Source organism: Panthera tigris, chromosome F3, assembly GCF_018350195.1.
Source record: "Panthera tigris isolate Pti1 chromosome F3, P.tigris_Pti1_mat1.1, whole genome shotgun sequence".
Lineage (NCBI taxonomy): Eukaryota > Metazoa > Chordata > Mammalia > Carnivora > Felidae > Panthera > Panthera tigris.
The window spans coordinates 68626030-68645222 of NC_056678.1; the positions used below are offsets into that span (position 1 = coordinate 68626030).

Genomic DNA, 19193 nt, shown 5'->3' on the forward strand with positions numbered 1-19193 from the left:
GTTCGGGCGCCGCAGGGACTGGGGTCCTGGGGTGACCGGACGGCCCTGCAGAGTCGGGCTGCCGGAGCCAGTGAGCGGCCTGGCGACTCTGGGAGCGGCTCTCAGAGGGAAGCGTGGGGATGGTCTCGCCGAGGCAGGGCTGCGTCCGGGAGGATCCCGCCGGCTTTGCACACACAGCTGTCTGTGCTGCACCGAGAGCCACAGCTAAAATGCGAGTGTTTCTGGAGAATCATAAACAATGGAGATAGGGCGTTTTCTTTTTTTTATGAAAAGAAATTTTTTTTAATGTTTATTTTTTGAGAGAGAGAGAGCAAGCGAGCGCGGGGGAGGGGCAGAGCAGGAGACACAGAATCCAAAACAGGATCCAGGCTCCCGGCTGTCAGCACAGAGCTCGACAAGGGGCTCGAACTCACGAACTGTGAGATCATGACCTGACCCCGAAGTCAGATGCTTAACCGACTGAGCCCCCCAGGCGCCCCCATAAACAACATAGATTGGGTGTTTTCTATGTCTAACTGGCCGTTCAGTGCAAGAACGCTCACACTGACCTCTTTGCTCGTTGCCCGCTCATCGGTTTACCCCCCAGATTTGCCGGCAAGAGTCACTGTCCCCAAGCTGCCTGCACTTTTTCTCCCCTGCACACCCGGTAAGTTCCGACTTGCCCTTGTTCTTTGACTCAGGCTCGCACGTGGGAAGCACTTAGCAGGCGGGATCCTGCACCACGTACACAGCAGCTTCCTGAAGGTTCTGAGCTACTGTCGGATACGTGACCTGCCGCGTCCGCGGGATGGGGTAGAGGTGCGGGAAGCGGGAGTGCCCTCGTCAGGGTCCCCTCCCCGGAGAGGCGCCCAGATGCTCGACAGGCCAGGCCGGCATGCAGGGCGGGAGGGGTGCGGCGGTGCCTTCTGGGCCGTGGCAGGAGGAGGCAAGTGTTGGGCGGGCGGGCGAGTTGCGGGACCCTTCCGTCCAGCCGGCTGAGTGAGGCACGGTTCAGCAGTCTGGACGGGCTTCCCTGCAGGCGGTGCCCCGCTGCGCCCCTTCTCCCTCCGCTGCTGCGTCTAATGTCCCGAGGCCACAGCAAGGCTGCGGCCCAGCTGGGATTCCCTCCGGGCTGGGGAACAGCCACCTCCCCTGGGAGGAGAGGCAGAGCCCTGTGTGAGGATGCAGGCTGGGGGGGGTGGGGGGAGGGCTGGTGGTACGAGGGGGACGGGAGGAATGTGGCCATCCCGGGTTTGCCTGACACAGGCCTTCCAGGCTCTGCCAGGCCCGCCTCGCTCCAGAAGCTTCCGCAGAGGCTCCCCATCCTGCCTCTCTGTGCTGGGGCTGTCTGAGGTCACAAGCCGGTTCCTGGGCGAATGTCGGACCCATATTTAGGTGCCCGCTGTGTCCTCGCCTGCCTGGCTCTTTTGTGTTGAGGAATGATTGACAAATAAAATCACACACGTTTCACATCTACGTTGTGAAATGGTTGCCACCGGCCGGGTCGTAACCGCACCGCCGCCCGGCGTCCCCTTCTCCGTGTGGGAAAGCGTTTGCCGTCGCTCTCTGAGCATGTGCCTGCTGTGCCCGAGGTCACGCGCCCACTGGTCTGACTTCACCGTGCCGTGAAGGTCCCGTGCATTCGGTAGAAATCATACTGGGAATTTTGAGTGTGGGTCGTTTCTTGGGCTGGGAGTGTGTGAGACGGCCCCCCTCGTGATGCGTGGCCAGAGGCCGTGGCGCTCAGCCACGAGGCCACGAGGGTCAGCAGACGACGCACTGGCAACCGCCTCTCCCCACGCGGCCGCTCTGTCTGTCACTCGCCGTACGGCGTCCAGAACATTACGGGACAGCATCCACATCTCGTTAGCAAACGGGCTTCACGGGAGATGGTTCGGGCCCGCTGGAGGCTCCGCGAGTGCCCCGCGCTCGGCCGCGGTCACCGGCTCAGGGGCCCCGCTGCACGTCTGTGGTCGGCTCTCACTAACTGCTCCGTGTTGTCGGGGTTGTACTGAAGGTGTCGGGGTGGCAGGAACGGCTGCGTGTCCTCTGGGCTCTAGATCCGCTGCTCGGGTGGCAGAGGGTCACGTGTGGAGCGGACTCGAGTCAGGGCGCTGCTCGCTGGTCCCAGGTCACCCTTACCTCGGGGACAGGAGCTCTCAGCATCTGGGACAACGTGGCTGGTGTTTGGGGCGACCGTGGGAGGGCGCTCACGGTCAGCCTGGACGGGCCTCCAAGGCCTCTGCCCCATGGCTGCCCAGAGCAGACCTCGAGGGCCCCCACGTCCGCATCCTCGGGGCACAGAGGCTGCCCCGGAACCAGGGTGCGTGGCTGGGGCTCAGGGGAGGAGGGTCCTCACCCCTCTGGTCCATGCTGCTTGAGATCCTGGTTCCAGATTGGCTCCAGAACTTTCTGGGCTTGAAGTTCACCTGGGACACTTTGTTCCAGATTGGACCACCCCTGGGCATCGGCGGGTGTCCTTCCCACGGCGTCGGATGAATCGTTAGGTATTTCATTGGTCTCAGGCTTAGGAGTGAGTTTCTCATGGGGACTTCCGCTCCGGGTGGTCAGCGAGAGACATTGCGCTTTTCCATTCGACATGGTCTGCCCCCCCCCCCACACCCTTCAGTCACCGACGTCCCAGTGACCACCCACCCAGGTGCTGGAGACACGGTCCCCTCCCTGCACACCCTTCGCCCCAGTGGCCGTCTACCCAGGCTCTGGAGGAGAGAGAGGTGGGAGGGCCAAGCCAGACAGGGGACCATCTGACCTGCCCCTCAGTCCTCAGAGGAGGAGACCCAGCCCGAGGGGAGAGCTCAGCCACGCCGGCCCCCACGGAAAGCAGTCATCAAACACCTGGTTTATGTGAGGAGCTGGGCTGGGCACAGAGGCGTCACAGGGAACACGGAGGACACAGCCCCTGTCCCTCTGGAGTTCCCGCTGTGATCGCCAGACCCCCGGCCCGGTGACACTCCGGTCGGCTGGGGAGCTCGAAGAAAACACCCAATGCTGGGGCCTCACACTTAGAGCTCCAGATCTGCTTGGTCTGGATGGCCCCGGGCAGGGGTGTCCTTAGCAAACTGTCCGAGCAGTTCTAGCGTCCCAGGGGGAGAGACCCACAAGGACCGAGGAAACATGACGGGCACATACTGAGATCTGCAATTTGTTATTTTATTTAAGTTTATGTATGTATTTTGAGAGAGAGCGTGCGCGAGCAGGGGAAGGGCAAGGTCCCAAGCAGGCTCCATGCTGTCAGCACAGCATTCGACGTGGGGCTCGATCCCACAGACCGTGAGATCATGACCTCAGCCGAGATCAGGAGTCAGATGCTTAACTGACTGAGCCCCCCACGCGCCCCAAGATCTGCAGTTTGTAAGGGCCGTGGAGGAAGTTGAGGGAGAACGTGGCAGGGTGGGGTCCTTCCTAAGTCTGGGAGCAGCGAGGCCGTCCTGGGGCTCCAGGGGTCAGATGGGAGTGGGCGTGAGGGTGTCCTCATGGGGGACAGCAGTGGGATCTCCTGGGACACACTGGCCACCCTGCAGCCTGTGGGTCCCTGCACTGGAGCCCCATCTGGCAGAGGCTCTCAGTCTGCAGCTGGGAATGGCCGTCCGTCCATCCGTCCATCGCTCCCCCACGCCGTGTGTGAGTGCCCCTCCCACCCCCCCCCACCCCCGGGCCGGCCACCTGGATGCCTCACGTATGTGGAGAGGTTGCTGATGCACACTTCCTCGTATCATCCGTCTTACTGGATCCCGACGCTGGCCCCCCGAGGCGGGCAGGGTCAACACTAACAGTCCCGGGACAGACGTGGAGACAGGCTCAGAGAAGCGGTCTGACCTGCCTGAGGTCACACAGCTAATAACTGGGTGTAGACACTCCAGTGCCGCTCACTGGCCTCGACCCCCACTGCCCCCCCCCTGGGAAACTGACACCAGCAGGCCCTTGAGGGGCACGTGGTACCCCCCGGTGGGGGGGCCGGCACCTTCCTGTCAAGCCGGGCAGAGCCAGCGGCTGGCGTCCCGTCTCCCTCCCCACCGGGGAGTCAGGGAGGTCTGCCACTCACTGCCTCAGCTCCTGCCCACGGTGAACCCCAGTTTCTATGGTAACCCGACGCTGGTTGTCACAGGTGGATGGTTTTCGTTGTGTGTGGGAAGAGTCTGGCCAGCAGTCACACGGCCATGGCGTGGCCTGTCGGTGGCACTTAGGAGCAGAGGGCACCCACAGAGCAGCCACTAGGGCCTTTCTGTGTCTGGGGACGGTGGAAACCTACGTCTGGGAGCCCCCTGCTCGGCTGCCCTGGGGGAGGCGGGAGGGGAGTCCCGGCTCGCGGCTGGGCTCAGCGCCCTCTCCCGGTGCCCCTTGCGGAGGCTGCGCTCCGACCGAGCTGTTCTGTTTAACCTCGCATCCTCAGGCGGGACGGTCCTTGAGAACGGGGCCAGGGCCATCCCCATATGTGACATCCCCACATGTGAACCCCAGCGCCAGCCAGGCCCAGCCACACGGCAGCAGGAATCTCCCCTTCAAGCCGGGGGAGGGCCCCAAGGTCCGCAGCCATCACTGGGCCCAACCCTCATTTTACAGAAAGGCGGGACCCCGTCCGTCTGTGGTGCCCGGAGTCCTAACCGCTAACGCTTCCTGGGTGCCGGCTCGGGGCCAAGCCTGTCGCGTAGGCTAATCCGTCACAGCCTCCCAGTGGTGGCTGCATAGCAGGTGCTGTCTGGTCCCCGGATGAAGAAACTGAGGCACAGTGAGGCTCACTAACGTCCCCAGGATCCCAGTGCTGGTTAGTGTTGGGCTCAGGGTCCGGACCCAGCCAGTTTGGCTCTAGGGCCCCCACGCGAACACTCTGCTGCGTCGTGGGGACAAGGTGCTGGCTGCCCTTGGCATCCCTCCTCTGCCGGGGACGGGCGTCTACACCAGCCTTGGGAGTTCGCTCGCGTAGGAAACACCTTTTCCTCTCCGCGTCCCCTCGAGGGCCTGGCAGGGGCCCAGCGTCCTGTTGTGAATATAAACGAGGGCCTCTTCTTCCCCTTCGCGGCCCTTCCCCGGAGGCCCCAGGCGAGCCCTGGCCCCTCTAACGCGCTCTCTGCCCCCCCCAGCTCTTCGTGATTGACAATGGCGCGGACGACTGGCGGATAGCCATGACCTGCGAGCGCGTCCTGCGCATCAGCCTGGAGATGCTGGTGTGCGCCATCCACCCCGTCCCCGGCGAGTACAAGTTCTTCTGGACGGCGCGCCTGGCCTTCTCCTACACGCCGTCGCGGGCGGAGGCCGACGTGGACATCATCCTGTCCATCCCCATGTTCCTGCGCCTGTACCTGATTGCCCGCGTCATGCTGCTGCACAGCAAGCTGTTCACGGACGCCTCGTCCCGCAGCATCGGGGCGCTCAACAAAATCAACTTCAACACCCGCTTCGTCATGAAGACCCTCATGACCATCTGCCCCGGCACCGTGCTGCTGGTGTTCAGCATCTCGCTGTGGATCATCGCCGCCTGGACCGTGCGTGTCTGCGAAAGGTACACGCGTGCGCTCCGCGGCGGCTGGGGCGGCAGCGAGGCCGGGGGATCGGGGTGGTGGGGGGCGGGGAGCGGGCGGGGCCGGACCACAGGCCGGGTAAGCTAGGTGCCGCGTGCATTGTCCTCGGTGTCCCCCTGTAAACCCGCGTGGAATCCGGTGCGTTCCTCGCCCGTCCTCGCGGCTAACACCTTGCAGTTACGTATTGTCTCTTCCTCTTGGATGTTGACGATGCCTCGCCGGCACTTTCAAGGCTTTGGGAGGTCCCGGCATAAGGAAACTGGTTTCATTTTGTTGAGTCCAGACTTTCTCAAAGGTATTCACCCAGAAACCCTTTTCACTGTGCACTGTGGGAGCCTCGCTACGCGGCGAGCGGTCCGCAGACCGGCAGCCTCGCGTCACCGGGAACCTGTTAGACGTGGGGGCTCAGGCCTCACCCAGAGCCACTAGACAGGATTTGCATGTTAACAAGCTCGCCTGGTGGGGGGGGGACGCGCGTCCTGCGGGGAGGGCTTGGGTCCAGCCCTAAAGTCCTGATCGTACTCCTGGCTGTACGTTGTGCGGGTCACGGTACCTCTCTGGGCCTCAGGTCTGTCACCTGCAAGCGGGGGTCATAACACCTACTTTCCAGGCCTTGTCGTCGGTGCTGAGTGGGGCCCATGCACTGCCTCACCTCGAGAGTGGAAATCAGTCGTAACGGGGATCTTTCGGTAACTCCTGGGAATTTCATGGCCTCTTCGTATAATTAGAAGCAAGCAGCTCCTACCACACGTGGACCCATGCTTCCCTGTTTCCTTTCCTACTTGATCGGAGCCGAGCCTTCCGACACCTGTAATTGAGTTCGCCAAGCCCTTTAAGGTGTCTGAAACCTCCCACACCCTTGCATCAGCCCTGCGTGCGTGTGATGCTCACTGTGGCTTTTAGACGAGCAAATGGGCTGAACCGGGACCAAGACGTCTGCAAGTGAGTTTCATTGCAACTTGAACCTGCCACGGGTCCATGACTATTTTTGACTCAAAAAAAAGCACGTAGTTTGCAAAGTACTCTGTTGCCTTTTATTTGGCGTTGAACGGCCCACCGAGGCTTCTGAGCCCGGGCCGGGCTCCCCTGGCTTCGTGCCCGCGGACGTGCTGAGGTCCCAGCAAAGGCACGGAGTTACAGTGAGCAAGTCCCAAGTCCTCGTAAAGGGCCCCCTCCTCTTGTGAAAAGGCCCTTTGCCCAGACGGCTTCCTCTTGATGGCACCTGAGGCACAGCCCAGCCTTGGCAGCTGCTCCTGGCTCCGAGCTCTGCCGCCAGCTCTCTGTGTGTCGTCTCCGTGGTCTCGGCTTGTTGAGCATCCCCACTTTAGAGCTGAGGAAGCTGGGGGAAAGCGCCGGCCTGGGGTGGAGGTGTGGGAGAGCTGGCAAGTGTGGGCCCGGAGTGTGAACCCGGCCCACGTATGTCTCCCACCCCAGGCGACTCTCGCCCTCGCAAGGAACCTGTGGCCTGGCCTCTCCCGGGGACCAGGAGACCCGACCCCAGAGGGTCACGGCCATTCAGCTGGAGCTCAGACCCCAGGCCTCTGCTGTCTGCGCTCCTGCCCCTGTACCGTGGTCCTGGCTGGGGTGGGGGTGAAGGGGGGTGAGGAGGGACTTCTGGGTAAATTCAGGCCGAGTGGAGGTGCCACCCACACGCCCAGTCCTTCCCCCCAGGGGGTTGTCAGGCCTTGCCCCTCCCCCACAGCTGCCCTGGCTGAAGGGAGCTGCCTGGCCCAAGTTAAAGCCCCAGCGGAGACCTGTCAGCATAGGCCTGTAAAGGCCCAGCGCCTTTACCCGGGGCCGTCCGGGCTCCAGGGCTCCCCGAGGGGTCGCCCGAGGCGCCCTTTGACCCCTGGCACCTCACGGCCGCCGTTGGCCTGCGCCCTGCACCCTGGGTGCCGATACCCGGAGCAGCCCCGGGAGAGCCCTGCGGGAAGCCTGCCCGAGTCCGGCCTTCGGGACTGTGACAACATGTACAAACGAGTGCACTTCTTCCTACTCGGGGAAACGCTCCTCTTGCCGTGACCAAGCAGTTTCTTTCAGGGCCCAGCTTAAGTGACCATGGCCCTTCCCGGTGTCGGGTCATAGATAAGGGGCAGGAGCCAGTCAGTCAGAGCCTGGCCCGAAGCTGGGCTGCCCTGGGGGCTGTGGCATCGGGCCGCCGGCAGGTGACCTCCATCTGGCCCAGCTGACCTGGGGACGCCTCTGTCCCCGCGGACAGCAGGGGGCCCACGGCTTGCCCGAGGTCACAGAGCAGCGTGGCGGTCCTAGAGAATCGCGCGTGTGCCGATGCCCAGGGCAGGCTCCGCACCCCGGCGCTGTTGTCGGCCCGGACCCCTGCTCGTCGCGGACACACACTCCCGGGTTGCTATGGAGACCCCTCTCCGGCAAGACGCGTTTCAAAAGACGTTTCTTGTGTCTCAGGTTGGCTTTTATGTGACAAGGACGGGTTTGCACATTTGCTCCTTCTGAGGAAGGAGACGGAGGTGGCCCTCGCCCAGGGCGGGCTGCCCCTGGCTGCCGGCAGGGCAGTGACAACAGCTTGTTTTCCTTGGACCCGGAGCTGCCTTCCGTCACGGCTGCGGGCCTGACAGCTGTGGCCTGGGCGTTCTCCGGGATTCTCCTGGCCGCCTGCCCGCCTCCCACAGCCCTCCCCCGAGCCTGTCGTGGGAACCTCCTCATTAAGCTCTGTCGCCGCCAGCAGCCCGGCTGGGGGAGAGCCCGGCCTCAGGGGCCGCAGGCTCGGGAAGTGGGCTTTCCTGCCCCCCCTCCCCTCCCCCGCAGGCGTCCCCAGCGTCCTGGGGACGGCAACAAGGGCCCTCCAACATTGATGAAGTGCAGAGAGTCTTGTGATCGAGCAGAGGATGACGTGGGCGGGATCTGTAAGGTTTGGCAAACGACCTCCAGCCTCTTGAACGGATTCCCTGTGGACCTTCCCTCCCGGCTCTGAGTTCTGCACACAGCCAGCCTGTCGCCAGGGCTTTGCTGGTGACGGTGTGAACGTTCATCTCTTTCCACACATTTGTGCTTCAGCGAGAAATGGGATTCTGAAGGCCCTGCCCCTGGAACCGGACGGAAACCACCAGTGGCCCGTTCTTTCTCTCGTTCACACAGAGCCAACCTTCCCATGCCTGGGTCTCAGGTCTGGTCTGATCCCTGGGTCTGGTCTGCGCCAGCCAGAAGCCAAGAAGCGAGGACAGCCCCCTCCTTGGCCTCTCCCTCCCACAGACCCCTGCCACTACGGGCAGGGGGCTTCAAGGCTGAGAAAGGAGTGGGGACGCGGTCTAGGGGGCCCCCTGGGTGGGGCTGACACAGCCCCAGGCCGAGCCCTTGTGGGCAGAGCTGAGAAGGGGCTGTGGGTTCTGATGGGCCCCCAGGGGTTTGCGGTGCGGCCGCCAGCGTGGGATGCACACTGAGACCCACGGGGACGATGGGAAAGACTTCTGTCCAGTCATTTTTACTACAAAACTTCAGCCTTTAAGTACTCACCATGAGAGTGGATGGTAACTCTTGTGCACAACGTACGATAAATACACACACAGTAGAGGGGTTCGCGCCCAGAATCTTTGTACCAACGGGAGTCCACGACTTCGAAACCTTGCAAACCACTGGTTGGAGGGTCAGAGGGCTAGTCAGTGAGGACAGGAGAGCACCTGCCACTTTGGAAGAAGCCTGCCCTCCAGCTGGAGGAGGGAGAGGCCAGTGTCCCTGGGGGCAGAGAAGAGCCCAAGGCAGGCAGGTGCCGGGTCCGGACAGTCACCCCAAAACTGAGGCAAGTTCACGGCAGAGCATGTGGGGGGGATCCTCCCCGAGGCCCTGGAAACAAACCTGCTGCATTAAGAACGGGGAAATAATCCTGCAGGTGCAGAAGAACGTTGTTATGAGAGAGACGGAGAGGAGAGAGCAACATTAGAAGGTTCTGGGGCTTCTCTAATGGTGCAAGAGGCTGTGATTTCTGTGCCAGAGAAGAGGGAGCAGATATGAAAGGAAACCGTATTTGGTTCACATAGGCACAGAGTTCCAGAAAACTAAAATTGTCTGAGCAAAAAGAAAATTCACATTGGAGGCACTGAGTTTTTAAAAGATGTGGGATGTGGAAGACAAACTTAAAAGTTCTTCCAGAATGTAGAACAGAACAAGGAGATGAGAGATGGTGAATCGTGGGTCAGAATTGGAGGTTCTAGAATCAAGGCCAAACCCAAGAACCAGCATAATTTGGAGAAAAAAGCGTCATCAAAGATGTACACCAAGAAAACTTTTCCAGAACTGGCGGCCTGAGGGGTGGGGCGGGGGAGAGGACCAGGCAGATCGGGGGCACCTGGTGGTCCAGTCAGTTCAGCATCCGACTCTCGGTTTTGGCTCAGGTCATGATCTCACGGTTGGGGAGTTTGAGCCTCGTGTCGGACTCTGTGCTGAGTGTGGAGGCTGCTTGGGATTCTGTCTCTCCCTTGCTCCCTGCCCCTGCTCTCTCACTCTCTCTCTCTTTCCCAAAAAAATATTAAAATTTTTTGAAAAAGATGAGACAGATGGACCCATAGAAGAACAGGGAAATGAAGGCATACCTACACGTTTGCAAATAAACTCCTTCTGGAAAACTGCCTGAACTTGAAGGTTCAGCCATCCCAGGACACATGGGCTACACAGAGCACGCTTCTCCTCTGGAGCCCTACATTTCAGACATCAGTGTCATTCCCGCAAGGACACAGGAACAGAAGTCCTGCTTGGAGTTCTGTGGGCTCAGAAGTTTCGGGGAATGAATCCCAGTAAAGGTCTTGATGGGGTGATGTGAGAGCAAGAGAGGTGGGCAACACCGTGGCTGCAAAACCCAACCCCAATGTCAGGCAAACAGCAGACTCTGGGAAGACGAGGAGAAAAAAAAGCCTAATAGGTAGAGGCTGCAAACCCTCAGATTAGAAAGTGGAGAGAAGACAAAGAAGGATGAGTCAGAGCGGACTACCTTCGTCCTCTCAGGTAGAAAAGAATTTTAAAGCCGTATCACTCAATTTTGATAATTAGAGAGATACAGTTTAAATAATTTTTAGACCTAAAGGTAACCACAGGTGGAGTTTGGAAGTGTGACAACGAGGACAGCAGTGGCACCAGCCACGCGTTATGTCACTTAACCACAGCTCCGTGGGGTGTGGGGGCTGCTGCCACTCATCTCTACCGTCCATGTGAGAAAACTGAGGCACAGGGCGGTCCAAACAACGTGTCGTGTCGGCCCCAGGGCTGGGGAGTGGCCGACCTGAGATCCGCAAACCCCGCCCCAGAGCCCCACCTCTCCCCTCTTTGAGAACGTGCCCCCTCCACACCCCTGCACGAGACACAAACAGCGTCAGGAGCAGAAGGACAAAAGAAGTAGGAAGAATTTAAAACCACAGAAAGCGTGAAGCCAGGTGAGAAAGAAAAAAAAAAACCTCACAGTTTAGAACAGTCAACATAATTGAGTTTCCCTCCGCTGTTCGAAAGCAGTGTCTCCTAGATGGGATTTAAAAGCAAAATTTGATTTCATGCTGTTTACAGAAGAGGTTCCTAAAGCAGAAAGACCTGGAAAAACAAATGAATACCCGAGATTTATTAGGTAAGTACAAACCAAAGGGCAATTGAAGAGAAAGCCTCATTTTAAACCAACTAGAATTCAAAGCAAAAAAGCATTAAATGGTCTAGAAGGACCATTTAATATGGATAAAAGTAGCATACACTGTGAACTTCCATGCAAAAATAAATAAGGAGATTGAGACCTGAGTCACTGACTGCTTTAATAACTGATAAATATTGAACTTTGTAGCCTGTAAACAAATAATACATCTTCTTTTTAAGCACCCATGGTACATTGACAAAAATGTCATGGTGTGACCAAAGTTGTATGTGGAGGGAAAACATCCCTAAAGTTTTTTATTAAGGGGCACCTGGACAGCTCAGTTGGTCGGGCGTCCGACTCTTGGTTTCGGCTCAGGTCACCATCTCACGATTTGTGACTTTAAGGCCTGCATCGGGCTCTGTGCTGATGTCGTGGAGCCTGCTTGGGATTCTCCCTCTCCCTCTCTCAGAATAAACATATGAACTTTAAAAACATTTTTAAAAAGGGTTTTATTAAAAGAAAATTAGGGGGGCGCCTGGGTGGCTCGGTCGGTTAAGCGTCCGACTTCGGCTCAGGTCATGATCTCGTGGTCCGTGAGTTCGAGCCCCGCGTCGGGCTCTGTGCTGACAGCTCAGAGCCTGGAGCCTGTTTCAGATTCTGTGTCTCCCTCTCTCTCTGACCCTCCCCTGTTCATGCTCTGTCTCTCTCTGTCTCAAAAATAAATAAACGTTAAAAAAAAAAATTAAAAAATAAATAAATAAAAAATAAAAGAAAATTGGGAATTTTAAGGGGGAGTAAGTACTGATTTTGTGATGTTTTAATAAATAAACGATAATAGCTTAACTTGTTTTGAAAGAAGATCATTGAGAGGGACTTTGCTAGATATTAAAATGTATTATAAAACTAAGTCCCGGTGGTGTTACTGCAGGATCAGTAGTGATAGATCAGTGAACCCTAAGGGGAAGCCCTGAAATAATCCCTACTATGTAAGAACCCAGTAGATGAGGAAGAAAACCACAGTTGATCTCAGTCAAGGGCTGAGAAGCGATAAGAGAAAGAAAACCAAATAGGAAGCAGTAGGTTCTTCAGTGAATGTTAACGGGGAGATTGGAGATTAGATCCCTGGATGAAAAATCAAATTAGAGCCCGCCTCTCACCAGCCATCGACATAAATTCCAGGCGGATTAAAGAGTCAGATGTGAAAGAAGAAACCACGAGTAAGCTCCAGAAAACAAAGTGAATATTTAATCAATCCTGAGATGGGAAGGAACCTCGGAAGAGAACATGGAGAGAGAGACTGTCGCCTCTGTGCACGGCCTGTGCGCAACTTTAGATTTCCACCCTTCAAAAAATACATGCCTACTTAAAAAAGCAAATGTTACACGAGGGAAAATATTTGCAGCAAATGTGACAAGAAGTAAACATCCCTGTTACACAAAGCAGTCTCAGAACCCCATCAGAAAAACTCCTCTCAGAAAGCAAAAAACAATGCCAAAAGTAAAAACGGACAACCACCGCAGAAGAGATACAAAGGCCAGTGAGAACACACTCCTTCAGCCTTGCTAACCAGAGAACCACACATAGAAACGACACGCAGAATGACTTTTTCTCCTCTGGAGTTGACAAAAATTTAAATAAGCGTAATGAGGGCTGGAGAAAGCTGTTTTTGTTGGTGGGGGGGTGGTTCCTCCGGGTGGGGGGACCACGGGAGACCTCCCTCCGGGTGGGGGGACCACGGGAGACCTCCCTCCGGGTGGGGGGACCACGGGAGACTCCCGCTGGTGCTTCAGCACGGCACCCTCTCCAGTGGTGGAGAGTCAGACACCAAATTAAAGGCCAGGGTTTGAGCAGGTAAGTAAATCACAGCGCGTCCTTACAATGGGCAGTTGGGTGACGATGTAAAAATCAGCCTGTTGAGGCCTGTAAGGCAGGAGAATAGTCGTGACACCGGGCTTGCCTCGTATGGGGGTTGCGATCTGAAATCGGTACCAGACGTGTGGAAGGTGGTTGGCAACACAGAAACCCTAAGTGCCCTCCGCGGGGTGTTAGGTGTGATTTCCCCTCCGTTTTATCGTGTTTTCTGCACCCATGTCCTGCCCTCGTGTTCATGCCTCGATGGAATGGGGGGGGGGGCGGCTTCTCCCTCCGCAAGACCCCTCTTTTCATTCTGGGCAGGAGCTCGGGTGTCGTGTCAACAGGGCTTGGACGGTCAAGTCGAAGGGCTGGGGTTTTACACACAGTTGTTCTCAGGTGAAGTTCCTCCTGGAGACCGCGGCCTTGTCCCCAACCCGGGGCAGGTGTGGGAGCACGAACAGTGGGCGGGGGGGGGGGGGGGGGGGGGGGGGCGGGGTCTGCAGGGTAGGAGGGGGTCTCCACGGAGTAGGGAGAGCTAACAGTGAGGCCGGAGGGCGGGGTCTGCAGGGGCGGGGCCGGGAGTGCGAACTCGGGGGGGGCTGGTGGGCGGGGCCGACAGGGGCGGGGCGGGGAGCGGTAACAGGTGGGGCTAGGGGGCGGGGTCTGCAGGGGCGGGGCCGGGAGTGCGAACCGGCGGGCGGGGTCTCAGTGGCTGCGGGATTCAGGTTCAACGGTGAGGTCGGCCGGCAGGGGCTTGGGGCTGGGTCTCTGCTCCAGGGTTGTCCCCCATTCCCGGTCCTAGCAGCCCCCCTTCTGGTTTCAGGGGCCTGTCTGACATTTTTCCGCATCTTTACTCCTCTACACTTTCTCTTTCTCGGTGGTTTGTGATTCAGCAAGGCTTCTCCACATTTGCGGCGATTTTGTGCTCTTTGACACTTCAGCACGTAACGGTTCACTTGTGACTATCGTATTCGCCTTTTATGTTAAATAATAATAGATGACCCCTCTTAGGAGGGTCAAGAATTGGAGAAATGACGAATTTCCGTAAAGCCAGCATTCCTAAGCGCTACGTTTGGGGCCGTGCAGGTGTGAGGTGAACTCCGTCTTGCACTCAGGAGAAACCATCCGATCTTTTCAGCAAGTCGGTCCCCAAAGTACGCCAGCCTGTGTCGAACCTAAAGTCTGGGTTTCCCTAACTGCTCTCTGCTGGGAAGGGGCCAGTGTCTGCCTCCAGGATTTTGCCTTGAGGTAGGCCCCGCTGAGCACCAGCCTTCTCCCTGTGGCTGGGTCTGGGCGAGAACCAAGCTCCACAGCAGGGGGCTGGATGGAATGACCACCGTGTGTGGGAAGGAAGGAAGCTCTTCTTACCAGGTAGCCCAAGGCCCCAGGGTTTAATTCTTATCCCGGGACAGTGGAAAAGGGCTTCAGGGCTGGGAGGTGAGCGTTACCGAAAATCCTATGAGAGTTGGAACCCTCTGAGGGAGCTAAGGTGAGGAAAGGGAGGGGCTCCTGTAGGCCACGTCAGCCACAGCTACTCGTGGGCTGGCCTTAGTCAAGACCGGAAAACCACATTCTATCAGGCTTTCCACGTGTGGCTGTTTTGTGTGACCCTGGTGACCGCCTGGTGCCTTGCACCCGAGGGCAGGCACCCCCCAGCAAGGGCCCCAGGCCCTCGCCCGTAGGCCTTCTCTGCGTGCTTGTGGCCCAGGGTCAGCACGCCCTCACCGCTTCCATGCCGGTGTGGACCCCTGTGGTCCCCATGTCACCGTACCGCCCCTGGGGGATCTTTTCGTGAGACTTTCTCCTCCCGTTTAATGCAGACTCCCCACCCCCGACACTGGGCCACAGGCACCCAGGGGCTGAGCTAGGAAGGGAAATGGGGGAGGACACATCATGTCCCAAATGGCAGCTCATTGAGTGCCCCCCAGACACCCCCGTTACCTAGACACCTACTTGCCCGCTGTGCACGGCCTACGGCTTTTGGCCCCACCACGGTCCCCTGCTGACTGGATCACTAGCCCTGACACCGGTCAGACTCTCCCAGGACGCTCGTGGGAGCTGCCTGCCATCGGGGCTCCTGCGGGCCGGCCCACACGTGCCGACACGGGCCACGTGGGCCTGGCACCCCACAGGAGAGGGCCCAGGGCCCAGGTAGCAAAACTCCTTTTGGAAACTTTAAACATGTCTCGGCTGAGCCAACATACGCTCAGCGGGTGTCGGTGCACAGAGGCCGAGTCCCGCGATGGACACGACCCGGCTGAAGTCAGAGGACGGCCTGGCTCCTGGTTCTACTGTCTGCCTTGCGCACCGTTCATGTACTTACCCTGACCGGAGTCCTACAGCCTCTGCTGGACTCACCCTGGGACCAGGAAGTCACCAGTCTAAAAGACCGTTCCTTCTGAGCAGACAGTTCCGACAGAAACACTTCCTGATGCTGGTTATAATTAGCCTTCTAGTTTGTGACTTGGGTCCTGACTCTGTTTTCTGTATCAACACAAAAGAAACTCAAGCAACACAGGTTGGTGTTCCAAGCACCTCCATCTGGCCAGAGATGGTTTCGGGCTCCTACTGGCGGTGACCGTGGGCGAGCTAGCCACGGGACAGCAGGACCTCTGATTCCCAGAAAGCCCTCGGCAGGGGGAGAGCGTTTAGCTCACTGCGGGCCTGCACTGCAGCGGGCTGGTGTTCCCTCTTCCACCAAAGGCCCCTTAGATATTCAAGAACCCGTCTCATCTTCTTGAAACTGATGGTCTCTGCTCCTTGGACTCCGTTCTGACCTGACCTCTCCCTCCTGCTCGTGCGAGCCCCCACCGGGCGGAGGCCCCAGACCAAATCCAGCGCCCCTAATGTTACACCACCCCCTCTCTTCTTGGCATCCTTCTCCTTCTGACGCAGCTTGAGAGTGGCCGGGCAGGCACGTGGGCTGGGACGGAGGAGTGAGACCCGGGACAGCACGCAGCCCCGTGCTCTCCCCTTGACCTGTCCCCAGCACACGCGGACGCCCCGCTCGGCCCGAGTCCTGAGGCGAGCGTCCAGCACCCTGGCCCCGGGAGGCACCACCGGACAGGAACCACAGCTGAGGTCAGGCCGGGAGGCCGCTAAGCCACGTGGGGATCCGGTGGGGCTCACGGCGTCCAGAGGCCCGTGTCCTGCTCCCAGCCTTAGCAGGGGCGGGCGTCCAGCCTGGGGTCCGTCGCTCCCCCTTGGTCGTCTCCGTGATGAAAGCCGTAGTTGTCCGGCCAGCGGCCTGAGTGCCGAGGGTCGGGGTCTCTTCCCCTGCTTTCTGGACCGTCTCTTCCAGTTTTTCCTCTGCCAGATCTGCTTCCCTGGACTGGGCATCGTCTGTCGTGCCCACCGTCGTGCCCGCCCCAGAGACCCGCCTGCCAGCTCAGGAATGCCCCGGCCTCCCAGAGCAGGATGCTTTAGTATGAACGGCTTGCTAAATAATGGTGTTATTCGTCATATTGGGTCCAGCTACTCACCAGGCACTGTGTTAGGGGTTAAATATACCTTAGAAGACAAAACACACGGTTTTCCCCCTCACGGGGCTTATAGTTTACCAGGGAAAGCCGGTAACGGGGACCAAATGAGCGATTTCACATCTAGGCTACGTGCTGTGAAGAAGTTAAACACAAGGTTGCAATATTTTTTTTTTTTTTTTTTTTTTAAGTAATGGGGTTGGACAGCCACATCCTGCTCAGCCGGGACGTGCCTGGAAGGTTGCTCTGGAGAGGTCATGCGTCAGCAGAGAACGGCTGAGCCGTTTACAGACCAAGGGGGCAGGCCGTCCAAGAAGAGGGAACAGCACGTACAGAGGCTCTGCGCCGGCAAAGGGCGCGGTGCGCGGAGTCACCAGAAGGACAGAAGATGGACGGACGTGTGGCCGTGGCCTGAGCTACAGAGGGGCGGGACGCCCACGGTGGGGGCCTTGGGCGGTGCTAGGGCGTGGAAGCCAAGGGCGGGGGGGAAGCCTCTGAAGATTCTTACCTAGAAGAGTAACACGGTCTGGTTCGTTCTAAGAACATGGGTCCGCCACCTGCCTGGAGAGGAAGCCAGAAGTAGGGAGGGAGCCACTTTGCTGTGGCCCGGAGGGGAGGTGGGGCCCTGGCAGGAGAGCTCTCAGACGCCCCGTGTGCATCCAGGCCGATTCACATGCGTTTTCTCACAAGCCAGTGTCCCGTACATCAAGTCCATGTTCAGAATCAGCGTACGGCCTGTTATTGCTTTCTGCTTCTCTGTTTCTGTCTTCTTTTTCTCAGGAGCTTTGTCAGTGAGCACTAGCTTTTGACTGCAAGTGACAGGAAACTCAAAATAATAGCAGCTTAAAATAGAAGTTTCTTTGTTATGCAAAAGAAGACTTGGAAAGGTCAGTCCAGAGCAGGTATGGTGCTCCACAGCATCAGCGACCCAGGCTCCTTCTGTCTTGTGGCCCTGCCAGCCCTCGGGCATGGTTTCTTCCTCATAGTTCAAGAAGGCTGCTGGAGCTCCAGCCATCCCACTTGCCTTCTAGCCTGCAGGAGGGAGGAAGGGACAAAATAAGATGTGTGCTCTCCCTTTAAAGACTTGTCCTGGAAGGAACACTTGTCGTTTTCATTCACATCCAGTGGTCGGTTACACGGATGGAAAAACATAGTCTTTATTATTGATAGTCCTTGCTCATTCCTGGGTTCTTTTACTGACGAAGAAGGGGAGAAGGGCTGCTGGGTCATAAGTTTCTCCGGGGCTCAAAACCACTCACGCTGCCCGCACCCTTGCTCTGTATTCAGGCATCGGACTGCTATTCCTACTCTGTAACGTCTCTCAGATCCTCTCTGCCCGCCACCTCGCCCGGCCACAGCCCTGCCGCCTTGCACGCAGCCATAGGGGTAGCGTGTCTGGCGTCAGCCTGTCCTCCCACGGGGACGTCTCTTGCCCCTGAAAACCTTTCACTGCTCCCTCGGGATCGCAGTCCCTGCTGCACCCTTTAGTGTCCAGGGCCCTTGCAGTCCCACCTAGACCACCTGTGATGAAACCAGCTTGGTTCAAGTTCAGTAACATTAGCAAAGATTGTAATAGCACCTCGCATTCCTACATGTAAGTCTATTGCGTCCAGAATCGAAAGTGGTGGCAAAAAGTCAGAAAGCCCAGACTCAAAGCCGAGCCCTGATAGGGGACTGGCTGTGCCATCTTGGACAAGTCACTTGCCCTTCGTGAAGTCAGACCCCAGCCAGTCCCCTTCCTTCCCCGGGCCTCGTTCTGACCTGCAGGTTGGAGCTTCAAGCTGTCTTGCCTCCTTCGCGGGGTTATGAAGCTCCAAGAGGAGGAGGTGACAAGCCGGGAGACCATAAAATCCAGGACCCGGGTCTGCTGCTTCCGGGCCGCCCTGGGAAGGGAGCAGACAGGTAGAGCCCCAGTCCCCTTTCGGGGCATTAGGGCCCGACAGCTCAGCCGGGCTCAGTGACCCATCCCGTCCCCCGACTTGCGGGGCGGGGAGGCCTGGCGCCCTGGGGTCCTGACTGCCTGCTGCAGGGCTCTCGGGGTGTTAAATGGGGAGGGGTGTCTTACGTGAGTGTGTTGGGGCCAAGGGAGAAAGAGAAAAATGGGCGAAGCGCATGTAGTCTTTCTTCAGTTCGGGCTGTGAAGTCCTCTGATCGTCTGGGGACGTGCCGTCTGGCACCTAGGCTGACGCTGACGGTGCCATGAAGAGCGCCGAGGTCCAGCGGGAAACCACTTCCCGCTCTCAGGTACATGGCCCTCGGGGCCACGCCTCCGCGTGGGGCGGGGGGCAGACGGTCTTCGGGAAAGTGTACGTCAGAAGTAATGACGTGAACACTATGTCGTCAAGCTTACAGAGTTAAGGAAACGTGAGTCTGGGGAGCTGGGTCCAGCTTTGTAATTACCGTGTCAAGCTTCGTGTGTGCGAGCGCTCCCCTCAGTTACCAGCACCCGTCATTTGTTTTGTTCTTTCGTGTAATTTAAAGTGCGGGTTTTATTTAGGGAGCAGCGTGTCTCGAGGCTTTCGTCATTTCGGAAATTAGACGGTGCCCTCCTGAGCTCGCCAGACGGTCGCTGTGGCCAAGTTAGGCCCAAGGGCCGGTGGGGCTCTGGGCCGGGGTCTCGGAAGCCCCAGGCGAGGGTCACCTCGAGCCCGGGGGAGGGAGGGAGCCGTTTGTCACGTGCTGGTTATGTGCACGCATCCTCCCCATCGCCCTCGCGGTAATCTCTTCCAGTGTTTTCTCCAGCACTGAGAGAAACGGGCCCAGGGC

General features: G+C 58.4%; 1 protein-coding gene across 1 annotated transcript in view; it reads left to right on the plus strand.

Annotated features, from left to right (window-relative positions):
* Window positions 1-19193, plus strand: part of KCNN3 (potassium calcium-activated channel subfamily N member 3) — a 121731-nt gene that overhangs the window by 64061 nt on the left and 38477 nt on the right. Inside the window, 1 exon segment of the mRNA XM_042975676.1 lies at window positions 5079-5497. Within this exon segment, the coding sequence (XP_042831610.1) occupies window positions 5079-5497 (419 nt within the window).